At 34.2% G+C, this 17,167-nt stretch overlaps 1 protein-coding gene across 6 annotated transcripts in view; it reads left to right on the forward strand.

Moving 5' to 3' along the window:
- Bcas3 (BCAS3 microtubule associated cell migration factor) overlaps positions 1–17,167 on the forward strand; it is a 526,670-nt gene that overhangs the window by 104,580 nt on the left and 404,923 nt on the right. For all 6 annotated transcript variants that reach the window (XM_042692171.1, XM_042692205.1, XM_042692180.1 and 3 more), the window contains exons 10-12: positions 4,861–4,937; positions 8,938–9,021; positions 16,464–16,634. In XM_042692171.1, coding sequence (XP_042548105.1) covers positions 4,861–4,937; positions 8,938–9,021; positions 16,464–16,634 — 332 coding nt within the window. The remainder of the gene's footprint in view (positions 1–4,860; positions 4,938–8,937; positions 9,022–16,463; positions 16,635–17,167) is intronic.

The following is a 17,167-nucleotide window of genomic DNA, read 5'->3' on the forward strand; positions in this document are numbered from 1 at the left end:
TATTTACACAAATGTTCACTGAATATTTTCTATGTAGCAATGATTGGTTAGTAGACTTTGTTACTTCACCCAAGAGCATTTTCTTTGATAAAATTATTGTTACGTGTACATGATATAAAATTTCAATATAACACTAATACAATTTTCTAGACCATCAAGATACAATAGAGTAGCTCACCCATTCAGGCTTACAATCTTTTTTTGCTGCATTGTGTAGCTGTTATGCATTAATAGGTTATAGTATTTTATTATGCCATGCATAATAATTAATGTATTTCTAATATAATAATTAGAAAATTGGAATCACATATGGTTTTATTCATTCATCTTTTTAGGTCAGGGTACAGAAGAGTGAGTCAAAATAGAATAAAACTTATCAGTTTCAGATGCCTTATTTTCTTGAGCACTTAATTGTTCATTTCATCAATAGCTTTTTTCTTTTTTTTTTTTTTTTGGGTCCGGTCGTGGGGCCTGAACTCTGGGCCTGGGCACTGTCCCTCAGCTCTTCAGCTCAAGGCTAGTGCTCTACCACTTGAGCCACAGCACCACTTCCAGCTTTTTTTTTTTTCTGTTTGCTTATATGGTGCTGAGGAATCGAACCCAGGGCCTCGAGCATGCAAGGCAAGCACTCTACTACTGAGCCACCTTCCCAGCCCCTTTTTTCTGTTTTTGCTAATCAGAAATACCTGTGTAAAGGCCATTTCAATATTAGGAGCCTCTTCTGTGATTGCTTTTTAAATTTATGCTATATTTTTTGGTTGTATCTTTTCTATCAAGTTGAAAGTATAGAATAAAATTAGAGAAACTAACCCAAAATAATTGCTAAGGTAATTATTTAAATGATAAAACTGTGTTTTGTTGAAATATTGTCCCTATTTTCAAAATTATCTTCTGGTGTGTATTGGAAATAGTAATTTTCAATAGTTGTCAGTTTCTTTATATTAAGTAGTAAAGGCCAGATACAGGTGGGTCATACCTGTAATCTTTATCTATTGAAGAGTCTTGAGATTTGAAGACAGCTCACCATCTGAGATTTGTGGTTCAAAGCCAGCCTGGGCATACTCAGTGATATTCTCTCTTATCTCCATTTAACCACCCCCCTCCAAAAAACAGCCAGATTTGGAGCTATGACACAAGTGGTAGAACACTAGCCTTGCGCATAAAAGCTCAAGGACAGCATCAGCTCCCAGACCCTGAATTCAAGCCTCAGGACTGGCATGTACACAAAAAAGTAGTAAAATATAATATTGGAACAATGATTGTAAGTTATCATATTGAACTTTTTCTCATTTTTTAGTTGGAAAGTCAACATGTTTTTCTCATAATTCATTTAATATCCATCTTAGAAATTTAAAAGGAAAAATTAGCTTCATTATAATAACTTAAAATAACTGTAGACCAGGGATGTCTTAGTGGTAGAGTGTTCACTTAGCAGAATAGAATGGTTAATGCTTTGGTTGATTTAATATCACTTTGGATAAGATACTATAGATATATTTGATGATTTACTCTGCATATCAGTATATTTTGTGTTACTATTAGCATTTCTTAGTATTTGTTTTCTTTCCTCCCTCCCCTTGTGTTTATCAGCCTCTCTTTTAGACTAGGTCTTGAAAGATTGCCCAGATTGTCTTTGAATTTTCTATCCTCCTGCCTCAGCCTCCTTGGAGCTAAGAATGTAGGCATGCACTTCACTTGGCTAGCTCTTTTTCTTAATGTAGCCCATTCTTTCTTCTTAGTCATATATTTTATGTATTCCTAAGTGTCTTAAAGGTACTCTGGATGTATTAATCTCTTATTATGTGAATTATTCATAATAAAAAGTAGAGATCTGGAAGTCTTAACAGTATTTCTGATAGTGCAGTCATTTAATTTTAAAGTAGTATTCACTATATAACTAAGCTCTATTCAAATGTCTTGTCTTCTGACCTATGAGGATTTAAGTTACTCTCAAAGTACCATTGATACATTGACTTAAAATCTTTGTTAATATACATTACATATAATAAAATAATTGGTGTTGATTTGCTTCACTAATATTTTATATCAAAAACAGTTTAGACGGATACCACTCTATTTACAGTAGCATTTCAGTACAGTTCTATCTAACCTTCATTTGCAAATAACCTTGCCAAGAATGCTAATATAGGTCATTCGCATTTATATTATGAAATGTTTTGTTTGTAGTTACAAATTCTTAACTTGAATATTCCAGGGATCAAGTTTAGGAATATGATTTTAGGTTGGTAAGATTGGTGATATTTAGTAAGTATTTGAATTAAGGAATTTCACCCTTGCCACTCTAGAGTGATTTTATATAAAAATTTTGAACAACTAGGTTGCCAGTGGCTCAAGCCTATAATCCTAGCTTCTCAGGAGCTTGAGATCTGCAGATGGTAGTTCACAGTCAGCCTGGGCAGGAAAGTCTGTGAGACTCATACCTCCAACTAATCACCAGAAAACCAGAAGTGGCAGAAGTGCCCAAGCCCAGAGTTCAAGCCCCACAACTGACCAAAAAAAATATTTAGAACAAACATATGTCAAAATATTAAATCAAGGCACAAAGCATACCCCTTTATAACTTGAAAGAAGCTAAATTTTCTCCAATTTCCTCATTCTCTCTGCTTTGCTGTCTTTCATTTACCTCCCATTTTCTTTATACATACTGAAACTTGGTATAAATTATTTGCATTTTTCTGTTTGGGTTTATACTATCCTATGAATATAAGGCAGTTTTGCCTTTTGGCTGGGTACTGGGGTGCAGGTAGGACAGGTTATATTTGTGTACTTTTGTGGTAGATCATTTGACAGTAAGGCATAGCTTTTCTCTATTGATTGATACTCCTTGCTTGTTAAAGAAGTAGGATCAAAACCCATGTAGAATGACAAAAATCTCTGTTTAATGAGAATGTTGTTTTGATCATGGAAACAGTTAACTTCTAAAGTAATCTGAAAAACTCATACAGTGCATTCTTAGTTGAGTGACTTAGTTATATCTGAGTACAATGAAAGTATTGTAAGTAGAGACAGTTGTATCCATCTGAGCAAGCATCAGGGCAATTTGTACCCAAGGGTGGATGGCACAGGTAAAGAGAACCACTAGAGAATTCTTCACAGAACAAATCCAGTGTGATGAGAAAGGAGACACCTTTGTATTTAAAAGCATAGAAAAGTTGCCCTTAAGCAGCTGTCTAATGTGGAAATCCAAAACCCAGGTGTGATTAGGAAAACAAAAGGCAAAGATTGATAGATGTCATTAGTAGTCATTTTAAATGTCCTTTTAAATTGAAAGCAGATAGGAAGTCTCCAGGGAGACTAAGGAGTGTCCAGTAGGCAACCTGTCTGCATTGTCTTGTTTTTACTTTGAAGAGGAAAATTTTTTTTCTCACAGGCTTAGTTATTAACATTGGTATGTGTGTTCTTCATTTATGTTAATAATGAGTAACACATGAAACAAATGTAAATGGATTTAAAGTAGTTTTAAAATGCAGAGTTAAAAATTTTTGGGTTAAAAGCTTTTTTATGTTAAGTAATATGTTTGTAACAGGCAGAGTGATTGGTAAGTTCATGTGAGATCCAAGTCAAGTTTAAATTAAAAGTTAAACTTAACCCTTTGCTTTTAGGTTCTACATAAGGTAGAGAGGCTGCCATGATGTTTTCATGGCTGGGACAAGCTTCCTGTATACAATAAATAGTGAATAGAGGTGCAGTGAATATTACCATAAATTTTCTGTTACCTGCACATAAAATTCAATAACGGTATTGACCCCTCAGCCTGGCCATACTCTGAAATTCATGATATGTTTCATTTTTATGAAAAACAACAACAACAACAAAACAATTTATCTCCCAAGTTTTTTAAATCTTAAAATGATCAGTAATCATTTATGTTCTAGGTAAATAAATCTATGGAGTGCTATATATTATTTTGTGTGTTTGTTGTTTTTCTGGTGTGTTCATAGTATTTGTAGTGTGGTTCTTTTTGTCTTGTTTCTTTCATGGATGTAGATACAGCAAACACTATCGTCTTTTCCTCAGATCTTCATTGTTGAATAATATTAATGTGTGGATTCTCTGCATATTCTCTGTCAGTTGACAGCCATTTGGTTTAGATACACTCTTGGATTATTATGGGTAATGCTTACATGAATAGTAGCTATGATTGTGCTATGAGTAAGATACTCTTTTATGCAGTGAAGATTTAGTAGAGTCAAGAGGAACAAATCCTTGCCCACATATACTTCTGATCAAAGGACTAATATAAAATGGGTAAACAAAAGCCAAATATCATATGACCCTCTACTGTTGTTATTGGTTGACATTGGAAGCTAGAAGAATGAAGCCAGTAGTTACTATAAATATATCAATGGTCCCAAAAGCTGTCTGTTGAGGAGTCCTTGGCCAGTTCCTTTTCCTCACTGGCTTACATCTTAGTATATGCTCTTTTCCTTCCCACATTATTGCAGCGTCCATTCTTTTATGTCTATTTGTTAATGTAAAGGTGTAATCTTTTGCCCTTGTATAGGTATGTCTTTTGCCATTCACTTTCAGAACATACCATAGGCTTTCTTTCTCCTCTCTCCTTCTTTTATTTATGATCTTCAGACTTAGGAATTTAAAGTCATTTATCTTCATTTTCTTGTTGAGATATGCCCAATTATTGGAATAAGTGATTCCTAGAGAAGATTTAAAATCAGAATGAACAAAAATGTACCTCATTCAACTATTGAAACTGCAGTTCAGGGAATTTTGTGAGACTTGGAAAAATACAAGCATTTAATTTTCCTATTTTTGTGGCATCAAGCTACATAGCATCAACTATTTAGGAAATTTCTGAATATTTTTGTTTAAAATTTTTAGGTTGTTATCCTTGTCCTGGTCCAAACATGAATCCTATTGCTCTTGGGAGCCGCTGGCTTGCTTATGCTGAAAACAAGGTAAGCCACGATGCATGATTGTGTTATGTGGAATGAAGCAAGTTTTTAGGTTCCTCCATAGCATATGTGGCAGTAACCCATATTGAATGTTCATCTTACTGCTGCTTCTTGTACTGTCATTTATGTGAATAATTAAATCACATTAGTTCAGATGTGGTCTTTTTTTTAGCTATCAAGTTGATTTACTGAAGTCTTCAAAGTAAAGGAAGACATTTATACACTTACACCTTTTATGTATTATATAGTGTTAACCATCAATATGAGTTGTGCTTATGTCTTTCAGCACTCTATGTATGAAGCTAGAATGAAATACAAAAAAAATTGCAGATTTTATAAAGATTAGTATTTTTGTTGGTGGCATAATTAATGTATCTTGGGAGTATTATTGAATAGTATTAAATAGTTTTTGACAAGATCTAGATGTGGTAAGTAAAGGAAGTATTTAGCAAAGCCACAGAACTAGTAAGTCAGTAGCCTGTGGAATGTGCAAAAATCAACTTCTAATGAAAATAATTTTTTAGTTAAATTCTTTAATTCCTTATCCAAAAGTCTGTTGGTGAATATTAAGATATTTTGCATTTAGCTGAATACTCTATTTATGTTTCATTTAGTTTCTACTCTTAATTTTACCACATATATAATAAAAATTGCTTTTTTCAAAGTACTCTTTTCAAACAGGACAGTAGTTATATTAATTGGCACTTACAAAAATTTCTAAATGGGGCTGGGAAGGTGGCTCAGTGGTAGAGCGCTTGCCTTGCATGCCTGAGGCCCTGGGTTCAATTCCTCAGCACCGTATAAGCAAAAAGAAAAAAGCCAGAAGTGGTGCTGTATCTCAAGTGGTAGAGCGCTAGCCTTGAGCTTGAAGAGCTGAGGGACAGTGCCCAGGCCCAGAGTTCAGGCCCCACGACTGGACCCCCAAAAACAAAACAAAACAAAAAAATTTCTAAATGAGCTAGTCTATATTGGCAGTTTCTTATCCTTTTAAATTTTTTTGGGAGAAGCATAGAATTAACAATTGTGAGTTATATTTTAGAATGAGTTTCTTAATAGTGCTCTCTTTTTTTTGGTGGTTCTAGGTGACTTGCACATGTTTGATAAGTACTACCACTGAACTACATTTCCACTTGAAAATACTCTTTGTAAAATTGTAAGCAGGAAGCCATGTATCTTGATGAGATTCACTTTTCAGTTTCTCTGTCATTAGCTTACATTAGTTGTACAGTGGGGTTTTTAATTTGATTGTTACCTTTCTGTACCAGTTTCTCATATTTTTAAGTATACTTTTAACTTGGAAAATTTGGAAGAATAATTTTGATAGAAAAAGCACAAAGCTGCTTCTTCTGAACTATTTCACAGTGACTTGCACACATCCCTAGATACTTCAATTTTGTCACTTTACTTTTGATAAAACACTTTACCATTCATCTTTAATCTGCCATTCCTCAGGTCAAGTGCTTTTTTATCTCCTCTGTGCCTCTCTCTCTCCCTCTTTTATTCCTCACCTTCTCTCTCTTCTTTCTCCTTTTCTCCCTCCCAAATTCACTTGTTCCTTCCCTCTCTCTGCCTCCTCCCTATCTCATCGTCCAGTTTCATAAACTTTGTGCCTATTCTGTTCCTAGAAGAATCTTCTTGATCTCAGTGTGTGGAGTAGTTAAAGTTGCAGACATGAGCTTTTGATGCTGGCTTTGAATGAGTTTTATTTTTAGTTTGATAAGATAACTTCATAAAAAAAAAAACCCTCCCTTTCTTCCTTCAAGTTTTTATTTGATATATCGTTGGTTATATTTCTTTATGATTTTGTTTTATTTTTATGTACATATATTACATGTTATGTGTTTCCCTTCCATAATAGATTACATTGCTTTCTTTGCTTAACAATATTCCCTGGAAATTAGTCCATTTGATGTAGAGTATTGCATTGGAGAATTTCTTCTCACCTTTAATTTTGTGGAGCAAAGATAACAGATGTAATTTTGGGGTGTGTCTCTGTGTCAGACCAAATTGTCATGTACAAATTCTGGCTCATTTGTAGTCAAATTGAAAAGGTAAGAGTGTTGCTTACTTGTTTGTCCTTGAATGTTCTTTGTGCCTGTGGGGGGAAATAGGTGATAGCCTTTGCAGAGTGTTCTTTCCTTTGTTTGTGCAGCAGGAGGCAGCAGAGGGATAATCTTTATAATCTCTTAATTGTGTATTTGTGGATGAATGAAGGAGGGACAAGATTCTTTATTTTATTTTTATTTTTGGAAGTTGGGGGCTTGAACTCTGGGCCTGGGCCTTGTCCCTGAGTTCTTCAGCTCAAGGGGAGTGCTGTACCACTTAAGCCACAATGCCACATCCTGTTTTACCATGGTTTATTGGAGATAAGAGTCTCAGGACTTTCCTGCCCAGGCTAGCTTTGAACTGAGATCCTCAGATCTCAGGTTCCTAAGTAGCTAGGATTATGGGTGGGAGCCACCAGCACCAGTCTTGACAGATTTTTTTATTAGCAAAGATAATCACTTTCTAAATCTACATTTTATTGCATGTGCAGCTACAGATACTGAACAGTCACCTAAAAATGACGTCTGTTCAGTGTTCATGGTAGAAATTATGTAGAAGCAGCTTCATTGTAGATTTTTAAATGTGTTTCTTTTTATCATTTTAATATTGCTTTGAGGAACAATGTGAGTAATGAAGAAATTTGAATTAATAAAAAGATTACAGCTGGGAATGTAGTTCTGTGGTAGAATGCACAGGGTCCTGGCTACAATTCCTAGCACCTTAGGAAAAAGCATGAAAAGATAACTTGTCATCCCTATTATATGTCTTCACAAAAAGGACATAGTTTTAGGTTATATGAAGTACTTTTAGGTGTAGATTTTTATGGCATTTGCACTGTTTTTAAAAAACTCATGCCAGCTGGGAAGGTGGCTCAGTGGTAGAGCGCTTGCCTTGCATGCTCGAGGCCCTGGGTTCAATTCCTCAGCACCTCATAAGCAAAAAAGGAAAAAACCGGAAGTGGTACTGTGGCTCAAGTGGTAGAGTGCTAGCCTTGAGCTGAAGAGCTGAGGGACAGTGGCCAGGCCCAGAGTTCAGGCCCCACGACCGGACCAAAAAAAACAAAAAAACAAAAAAAAAAACTCATGCTACAACATAGTCTGTCATTTTATTTAAAAAAATTTTATATTAGCATTAATTTATTATAATATTTAGAGCTTGCACATGATGTAGTTTGCTCAAACTTACCCAATCTCTATTATTTCTTAGTCTCAATTTTAAAGCAGTTTAAACATACGGATATTGGTAATAATTCTTCGTTGTTGCTAAGTATGGCGAGTGAAGGTCCATTGAAGAACTCAATCCTGATTTATTGCTTGGAATGTGAAAATTGTGCATATCAAAATAGTTATTCACATTAACAGTTGGCAAGTTTAGTTGTTATTGTCAGGCATAAATAAGGGTATTTCTTTTACTTTCTGATGGTAATAGTAGTTAGCTCTCTAGTGCATGTATTGCTTTATGCATAATTTGTGCCATTTTTATTGTGATACAGTTGAAAAATGCAAATATTGCAAAACCTTTTGACTGGTTTTTGTTTTATATTCTTTGTAGAGGAATTAAGAGTAGAAAACATCCAATTTTCCAACATGTCAAATACTTAATTTTAAGAAGTTATGTGTTAATTATGTTTTTATATTTGTATAAAGGCTGCCAGACCCCAAATCCTCTTGTTTCAGAGTTTATCAATTCTTTTTTTTTTTTTGAGTTTATCAATTCTTAAAGACCATTCATCTACTAATTAAAACTCTGGTTTAGCATGGAACTGCCTGAGTGGCACCAGTGGATTATAAAAAGGAGTAAAAATGTCTCAGTTTGGCTTTTGGTTGTTTTGTCTGAAATAGTCTCATGCAGGCATTCCCACTCACCATCATTATTATGTACCATGAGTAAGTGCTGTGTAATACTAGAGTTAAAACAGTTTAATAGAAAATGACTCTGGTTTTCTCTTCAACCTCAGTTGATTCGGTGTCATCAGTCTCGTGGTGGAGCCTGTGGAGACAACATTCAGTCTTACACGGCCACAGTCATTAGTGCTGCCAAAGTGAGTACCGCAGTGCTGCTGGGGAGATGTGATTAGGCAAAGTCACTACCAGGATCTCCCCTGAATTGTGTTACATGTTTTCTTACATTTTCATTCATAATTGTGAAATAAACATAAGATTTAAAGTAGAATATTGTGCTGTGAGTTAGTGAATTGTAATTTAATAGTTCAAGGTTAACAATTTTCTACTTTAATGATTGTAGGATTCCTACTTACCCATGTAAAATAAAAAAGTATGTTAAGTGGTTTAAAGCCTGGTAAGTATTTTCTTTTTCTGTTATTTCCATAATTTTACCTACACTGGGATCCCTGAGCATCTTTGAACATTACTGAGTCTTTGTGACATCAAAAATTCCTCACGGAGACTTAAGTTAATCCCCTGGCACATTCATAGATTCTTTCATATCAAGGGACTAGTCCTTCATGTTTGTCACGTGTTTCTTTTTTTTGTGTGTGTGAGGGTTAATTTTGATGATGCCTGGTAAACTTTATGCTGATTATAAGGTATTCTTATAACCACTATCCTTTTGAATTGTGAAGTATACAACAAAACAATTCTAATAATAGGGATGACAGAGTGAATCTACATGACAGCATGTAATAAAAAGCACAACTATTCAGAAGAGAACAACAGTTTAAAGTAAACCACAGGGAGGGAATCAAAGGTCACACTGTTTTATGTTAAACAAATACAAAAATACTTCCAGACTGATCACAAATGCTTACATGATGTGCTTTAGAATGTGTCCCTTGGTCTGATGAGAGAAACATTACTATATTTTGCTAAAAAGGGAAATAATGAATAAGTTTTTTGCCTGTAGCAGTATATATTTATAATTCAGACATCTTTATAAAGAATACCAGATTTTCTCCATTGTTTACGCAGAAGTAATGATGGTTATTTCAAAAAGAATTGTCTAAGACAGTAATTAGGAAGAATCCTCAGTGTTATTCTGGTTTTCTGTATGATGTAACGAGACCCATGTCTCCTGTGTTAGACTCCTTTTACACTTTTCTCACATGCTTGTATCAGGATAGCTCCTTGTTATAATTTTGAAGAAAGTTCACTTATTGAGTGGAAGATAACTTATTCAGCTTTTTTTGTTGTTATCTATGTCATTCTTATGTAAAAGAAAAGATATCTCCTTTTTATAACTGTTCTGCTATGGGCTTGCTGGGACAAGGCTAAGTTTAGTATAATTTGAAAACAACAAATCTGAACTCACTTTGGCACACCTCAGGATGGTAATTTTTTTTTTTTTTTTTTTTTTTTGGGTCCGGTTGTGGGGCCTGAACTCTGGGCCTGGGCGCTGTCCCTCAGCTCTTCAGCTCAAGGCTAGCGCTCTACCACTTGAGCCACAGCGCCACTTCCGGCTTTTTTCTTTTTGCTGAGGAATTGAACCCAGGGCCTCAGGCATGCAAGGCAAGTGCTCTACCACTGAGCCATCTTCCCAGCCCTCAGGATGGTAATTTTAAGGCATATCTTGAATCCTTCTTATTTATACTGTGAGAAATTATGTTGTAGTAACATCTTAAGCCAGTTTTTCAGTAGGTCTGGTTACCATTGGAATAATGATATTACACTTCCCAGTATGTAAATGCCTTGTATGTCTTAATTTTTTAATGAACACTTTCAATCCAATTTTATGTTGGATCTGTCCTCTATGTTGTAATTATACCTCACTGAAATATCATTAAATACAAAAAGATTTTTTTTGGGGGGGTTTGCGGGTCTTGAACTCAGGGCCTGGGCTCTGTCCCCGAGCTCCTCAGCTTAACTGAATTTCTGTTGCCAAAATTTTGTTCTTCTGCTTTTATAATTATATGTGACTTAGAGCATATTTATAGAGTTGTATAGCTCATCAAAATTGTTTTTAGAATATTTATATCACCCTAAAGAGAAAGTTAGGACTCCTTTAGAGTTTTATTTTTATTTTTGTCAATCCTGAGGCTTGAACTCAGGTCCCGGGAGCACAAGGTGAGTGCTCTACCATTAGAGCCACAGTGCCATTTCTGGTTTTTTGGTGGTTTATTGGAGATTAGAATCTTACTGACTTTCCTGCCCAGGCTGGCTTTGAACCATGATCCTCAGATCTCAGCCTCCTGGGTACCTAGGATTACAGGTGTGAGCCATTGGTGTCTGGCGGACAAAAAGATTTTTTTAAAATGTCCACATAATACCTCTTTACATTGGAATCAGGTCTAAGAACATGAATACTTTGAAATTTCCTTGGAATTATTGGTAAATTATTTTGTTCCGATTGCTATTAGACATAGAATATCACTTCATTTTACTTCCATAGTGTTTTATTTTAATATAGAAAAGATTAGAAAGTTTGAATGATTTTTTTTCCCTCCAAGTGGTAATTTCTCTTGGTAAGCTGTTAGATATTATACTAGATTGGCCTTTGGGGGAATAAAATTCTTTATTTTTTTTATGGCAACTACATGAAAATAACTTTTAATTTCTTTTAGAATAATTTCTCTACTATTATATGTTATACTCCAGTTAGTGTGAAAATTCACTATGTATAGCTAGTATATTTTTTTCTGTTTCAAGGGATGTAAAGTTTACTTTAAAATAAATCTTGCAAAGGTATCTTTAGCCATGGCAATCTTTCTAGAGAATTCTATTCAGAATTTAAGAATGAACAGTGATGAGCCAAGCATGGCAGTGGTTCACAATTGTAGTCCCAGATGCAATGACAATGGAATAATCCTTCAGAGAGCAAGAAGAGCCTAAAATATCTAATGTTGTTTTTTGATGGCAAATTACTATGTTATAAAACTTAATAAGAAATTATGAAAAATAAGCCAAGACCAGTGGCTCATGGCTGTAATCCTAGCTACTCAAATCTTAGGATAATTGTTTGAAGCCAGCTTGGGCAGGAAAGTCTGTGCGACTCTTTATCTCCAATTAATCACAGAAAAAGTCACAAGTAGCATTATGGATCAAGTGGTAGTGCTAGCCTTGAGCAAGAGGAGTTCAGGGACAGCATTCAGGAACAGAGTTTAAGCCTTACAACTGGCAAAAAGTTAAAAAAAAAATTACGAAAAATCAGGCATGAATTAGTTCTTATTTGTGAGTATAGGCTTACTGTATAAAATTTTAATTAGCATACAAATTAAATAATACATAGGAAATTCAATAAGGAATGATTCTACAACATAGGACTATTAACACTAACTTATGAAACAGTAATCCTCCCCCCTAAAAATCATTAATAAAAATAATAAAGTATATATGTATCAGCTGGGAAGGTGGCACAGTGGAAGAGTGCTTTCCTTGCATGCCAGAGGCCCTGGGTTCGATTACTCAGCACCACATAAGTAAAAAGAAAAAAGCCGGAAGTGGCACTGTGGCTCAAGTGGTAGAGTGCTAGCCTTGAGCTGAAGAGCTGAGGGACAGCGCCCAGGCCCAGAGTTCAAGCCCCATGACTGACAAACAACAACAACAACAATAAACACCTATGTTAAAATAAATAACATTTATTTCATTGTTAAATCGTTTTCTTGAGAGAAAAGTTGCTATTTTTCTTATATCTTCCTCTGAGTTTTTTTTTTTTTAACCTACTTTCTTTCATGAAAGGATTAAAGTTTTAATTGTTAATTTATTTAGAGGTGTTAAGATTTGACGTTGGCCTTGTTAAACAGGTGCTTTACCACTTGAGCCACATCTCCATTTCTTTAGTTATATTTGGATGGGTTCCTCATAATTTTCTTGCCTGGGGCCATCTGGGACTTTGATTCCTGTACTAAGGCTTTTAGCATACCTGGAGTTACGGGGTTGGGTTCATGCCCAGCTTTCTGTTTAGAGGGAAAATGGGGTGGTCTTCAGGCTAGCCTTGAAATATGATCATCTAGTATCTACGATTATAAATACCTATATGCCAGCACTATTTTTAATTTTTTTATCTTATGCAATTGTGAATATAAATATATTTAATGCTTATACACTGGAAACCTCAAAGTTAACATCTTTTTTGGATTTTTTTTAATTTCCAAAGAATATTTAATCTGCATACTTTTAGAGTTTTCTCATTATGACTGTCCTTGGAAAGAATGTATGAAGTGAATGGAAAAATATAATTTTTGTATATTTGTATATTTGGTATATTTGTTAAGTCTTGTTTTATATTTTTAAGTTTATTTTAATGTGTTTTAGCCCTAGTGTGGTCAGTTCTAATAAAAATGCCTTTGGTATTTCTTGCTACTTGATAATTTCTTGTTTTTTGTTTTTGTCGGTCATGGGGTTTGAACTTTGGGTTTGAATGCTGTCCTTCAGCTCTTCAACTCAAGACTAGCACTGTACCACTTGAGCCACAGCACCACTTACTTGATAATTTCTTAATGATAGCTAACAGTTTTGAGAGAGCACCACCATTAGGGCTAATCTTTTGGGAGTACAACTAACTGATCCTGTACCAGAAAGGTTAAAGATGAGTAGTGACAGAACATACAGCAAGTTCATTTGAATTATGGCTCATAATAGATTTTAAAACACTTGTTATAATAACCTGGAGCTATAGTTTTGTTCTTTAAATACTTTTGTAAAGATTAATCAGGAATGTATTGAATTTTTAAGTATAGATTTAGATTGTGAGGATGCTCACTGTACTTTTTCATCTCCATTTGATGGAATATTCTCCAATCTGTGCTTATCCTCCTTCATTTTTTAGTGTAGATTTGAGGAAGTTGGCAGGTATGGACATACTGTGGTAGCTACCAAAATCAAATAGAAAGACAAATTATGGTGATGCAAGTTAGATATCCAAAAACAATGATGTGAGAAATGTTAAATTATGACATAAAAGTGCTCATAGTTGTGCGTGATTCCAATAGGAAATAAATTTATTCAGAAAGCAAAGATCTCTAGTAATGCAGGAAAACTTTCCACACCCTTGCCTCCCCTTCTCTCATAGCTAGTAGTTAATTTGTCAAGGCAAATTGTTCTATCTTTTTAATACACTAATTGCAGATTTGGTGAATATTAAGATTTAATCTCAGATTCTTGTTCACCAGTAAGATGAATCTATCAATAGTCATAGTTTTTCCTAAGAAATGTTAAGAAATCACCATTCAAAATGATCTTCTATGAAATAAACTGTTTTTCTCTCCTTATGTGAACCTTTACTGTTACCTTGTAGTTTGCTCTACTACAATATTTTCCTTTTTGTATGTGTTTCAGTTTTTAGTTTTATTCTTATTTAGTGGTATAATTGATTAACCAAAAGGCTCAGGGCATTGTAGAGTATATACAAGTGAAGACTTTAAAACTAAAAGGCATTCCTTTGATAAAGGCATATCTACTTCTACTTCTAAGTGGGAGTAATTCCATTAACATTAATGGAGTGAAGTTAGTATGTCAGCTGAGGTATCTCAGAGGTTAATCAGGCTTCCTGGCCAGCTCTTGACATCAATACACTGGCGCCTGATTCTCCTGGTCCTTCAGAGGTTTACGTGACAACACTCTTACAGACTTTGTGTAAGTCATTTCTTGTGAATTATTGAAACAAATGTTTGGCTGCTAATTGAGGAACACTAATGTGTTTTATAATCACTGCAATTTGAGTTCTTAGCACTAAACAAAACATTTACAATTGATTTGTGGTTTTTGTCTTGGTTTCAGCCTGCTGTGAATTATATCATTTTGCTTGAATTCAGCCAGTAGCTTTGTACTCATGAACTGTGAGATCACAGATAGTACCAGTGATAGATTATGAGGCTAGATATGATTGGGTAGTGGTTAAGAACCAAGTTGTGGAGACAGTCCTATATTTGAATTCTAGTTAGTCATTGGTTAGCTGTTTAAGCTGTCATTTTACTTAACTTTTCAAGCTTCATTTTTCTGTATCAATGAGCAATTCTATAGAGGTCATTATACAGAAGGGTTACCATTTCATAAGTCATGTAATGGATACATTTCTGTAATTTGGACATTGGCACCCCCTTCTTTTCTTTCCCCATGTTTCTCCCTCCCATTCCAAATAAAGTTCATTTTCTACATAATGTATACTGAATATCATGATTGACATTGTTAGTTTATAATGAAAAATGTCATTAGAAACGTTTTTCCCTTTTATATAATTTTAATGCAGTTGTTGAAAATATCATATTTATGTATTCCTAAACATAGTGGTTTGTGTGTCATTTATATGTTAAATTTGAAATAACTGAACAAGTAAGCTATATTATATGCAGAATATAGGTGAGAATATTTTCCTCATAATTATTTTAGAAGTCACCTTGTTGAATATTAATTTGAAATATTTTAATTCAAATATTCCTTACAACATGAGAATTGGGAAAATGTGTATATGTTACTTAATATGAAAACTTGAAGATGTCTATTTAATTTTGGCTAAGATTCATCTTCATTTACATAGCATTCTATTTGTTTTAGCTCACTTACTTTTAATGCAAAATCATCCTATTGCTTTAAAAACATTTTCATTTACACAAATCTCCACTGTCAGGTAAATATAGTGATATATGTAGTAGTTATGAATTACCTTTATATGCTTTGAATGACTAGAATTAAATGTAACCATGAAACATCCTCATCTCTAATTGAAATAGTATGTTAGAAGCATACTACATGAAGTCATTTCTTTCTTTCTGTTTTTTTTTTTTTTGGTTGGTCATGGGTCTGAATTCTGGGCCTGGGCACTGTCTTTCAGCTCTTCAGCCCAAGGCTAGGGCTCTAACACTTGAGCCGCAGCACCACTTCTGACTTTTTCTTCTTATGTAGTGCTGAGGAATGTAACCCATGGCCTTATGCATGCAAGGCAAGCACTATTTTTCTGAGCTACCTTTCCAGCTGCATGAAGTCATTTCTTTCACTAGATTGAAGAGAATCCTTTTAGCTAGTTATGTGGTATTTCCTCTAGCAATTTGAACGACTGTGAAAAGCATTTTATAACAGAAAACAATGGATTTATTTTAGAATTGTTGTCATTTGCCTCATAGGTATTTTAAAAATGTCTCTATATTATACTTTAGAAGATAGACACCATATTCCATATATTTTTTAAAAAAATCCCATATTACTAAATAATTTTCATTCAGATTATATATTTTGAAGGTACACAAATTAATGTGAGTGAATATGTTATATACTTTAATAAAAGTATAATTTTACACTTATATGATACAGAGCTTTTTAACTATAATCATGATAACTTAATTATGGGTGTATTTATACAATGCTGACTTTGGTGTTTTTTAAGTTACATTCCCCTGAACAAGTACTGATTTATTAACCAAACTTCAAGATCATTTTGAAAGTTAGACCTGTTATTCAGGACAATTTGTTGTTATATAGTATTGAAAGAAAATAAGCAATTTAAAAATGAATTAGCATGCATGTTTCTATACATTATGAAATATTTGAAAATACATGTGTTTATTTAAAATTGTTCTTTTTACCTTGCATTGTATAGACATTGAAAAGTGGCCTGACAATGGTTGGGAAAGTGGTGACTCAGCTGACAGGCACACTGCCCTCAGGTGTGACAGAAGATGATGTTACCATCCACAGTAACTCAAGACGGAGTCCTTTGGTTCCGGGCATCATTACAGTTATTGACACTGAAACCGTTAGAGAAGGCCAGGTAAGAACTTTGGTGCATGAAGATTGTACTACTTGTAGATTGTGATAAGATCAAGAATAGATGAGACTTAAGGAGATTAATAGTTTAGAATTTTAGAAACTGTGAATATTTCAGGTCTTATTTTGAAAATGAAAGTAACAAGCCTGTTATTATTTTATTGTTTTGTTTTTAATTTTAATTTATGGTGATATTAGGAGAAGCCTGTTTTTATTTTTTTCCTTCTGATACTGGTGCTTGAACTCAGGCTTTACATAGTGGCGCCCCTTTTTGCTCACAACTAGTTTCTGTCACTATCTCTAGTCATGTTTTTCTGGTTAATTGGAGATTCAAAAATTTGTCTACCTGGACTGCTTCAAATCTTGATCTCAGTCTCCTGAAGAGATAGGATTAGGGCATGAGCCACTGGTGTCCAGCATATTTCTTATAAAATATAAAAAATAATACATGAACATTTAAAATAACATGAAAATAGAAATAGCTTGTTTTAAAATCCTGTTTCTTCAGATAATGTGTGTGTGTGAGTGTGTGTGTGT

The sequence above is a fragment of the Dipodomys spectabilis genome, unplaced genomic scaffold, assembly GCF_019054845.1.
Source record: "Dipodomys spectabilis isolate Male_0828 unplaced genomic scaffold, ASM1905484v1 ptg000004l, whole genome shotgun sequence".
NCBI classification, from domain to species: domain Eukaryota; kingdom Metazoa; phylum Chordata; class Mammalia; order Rodentia; family Heteromyidae; genus Dipodomys; species Dipodomys spectabilis.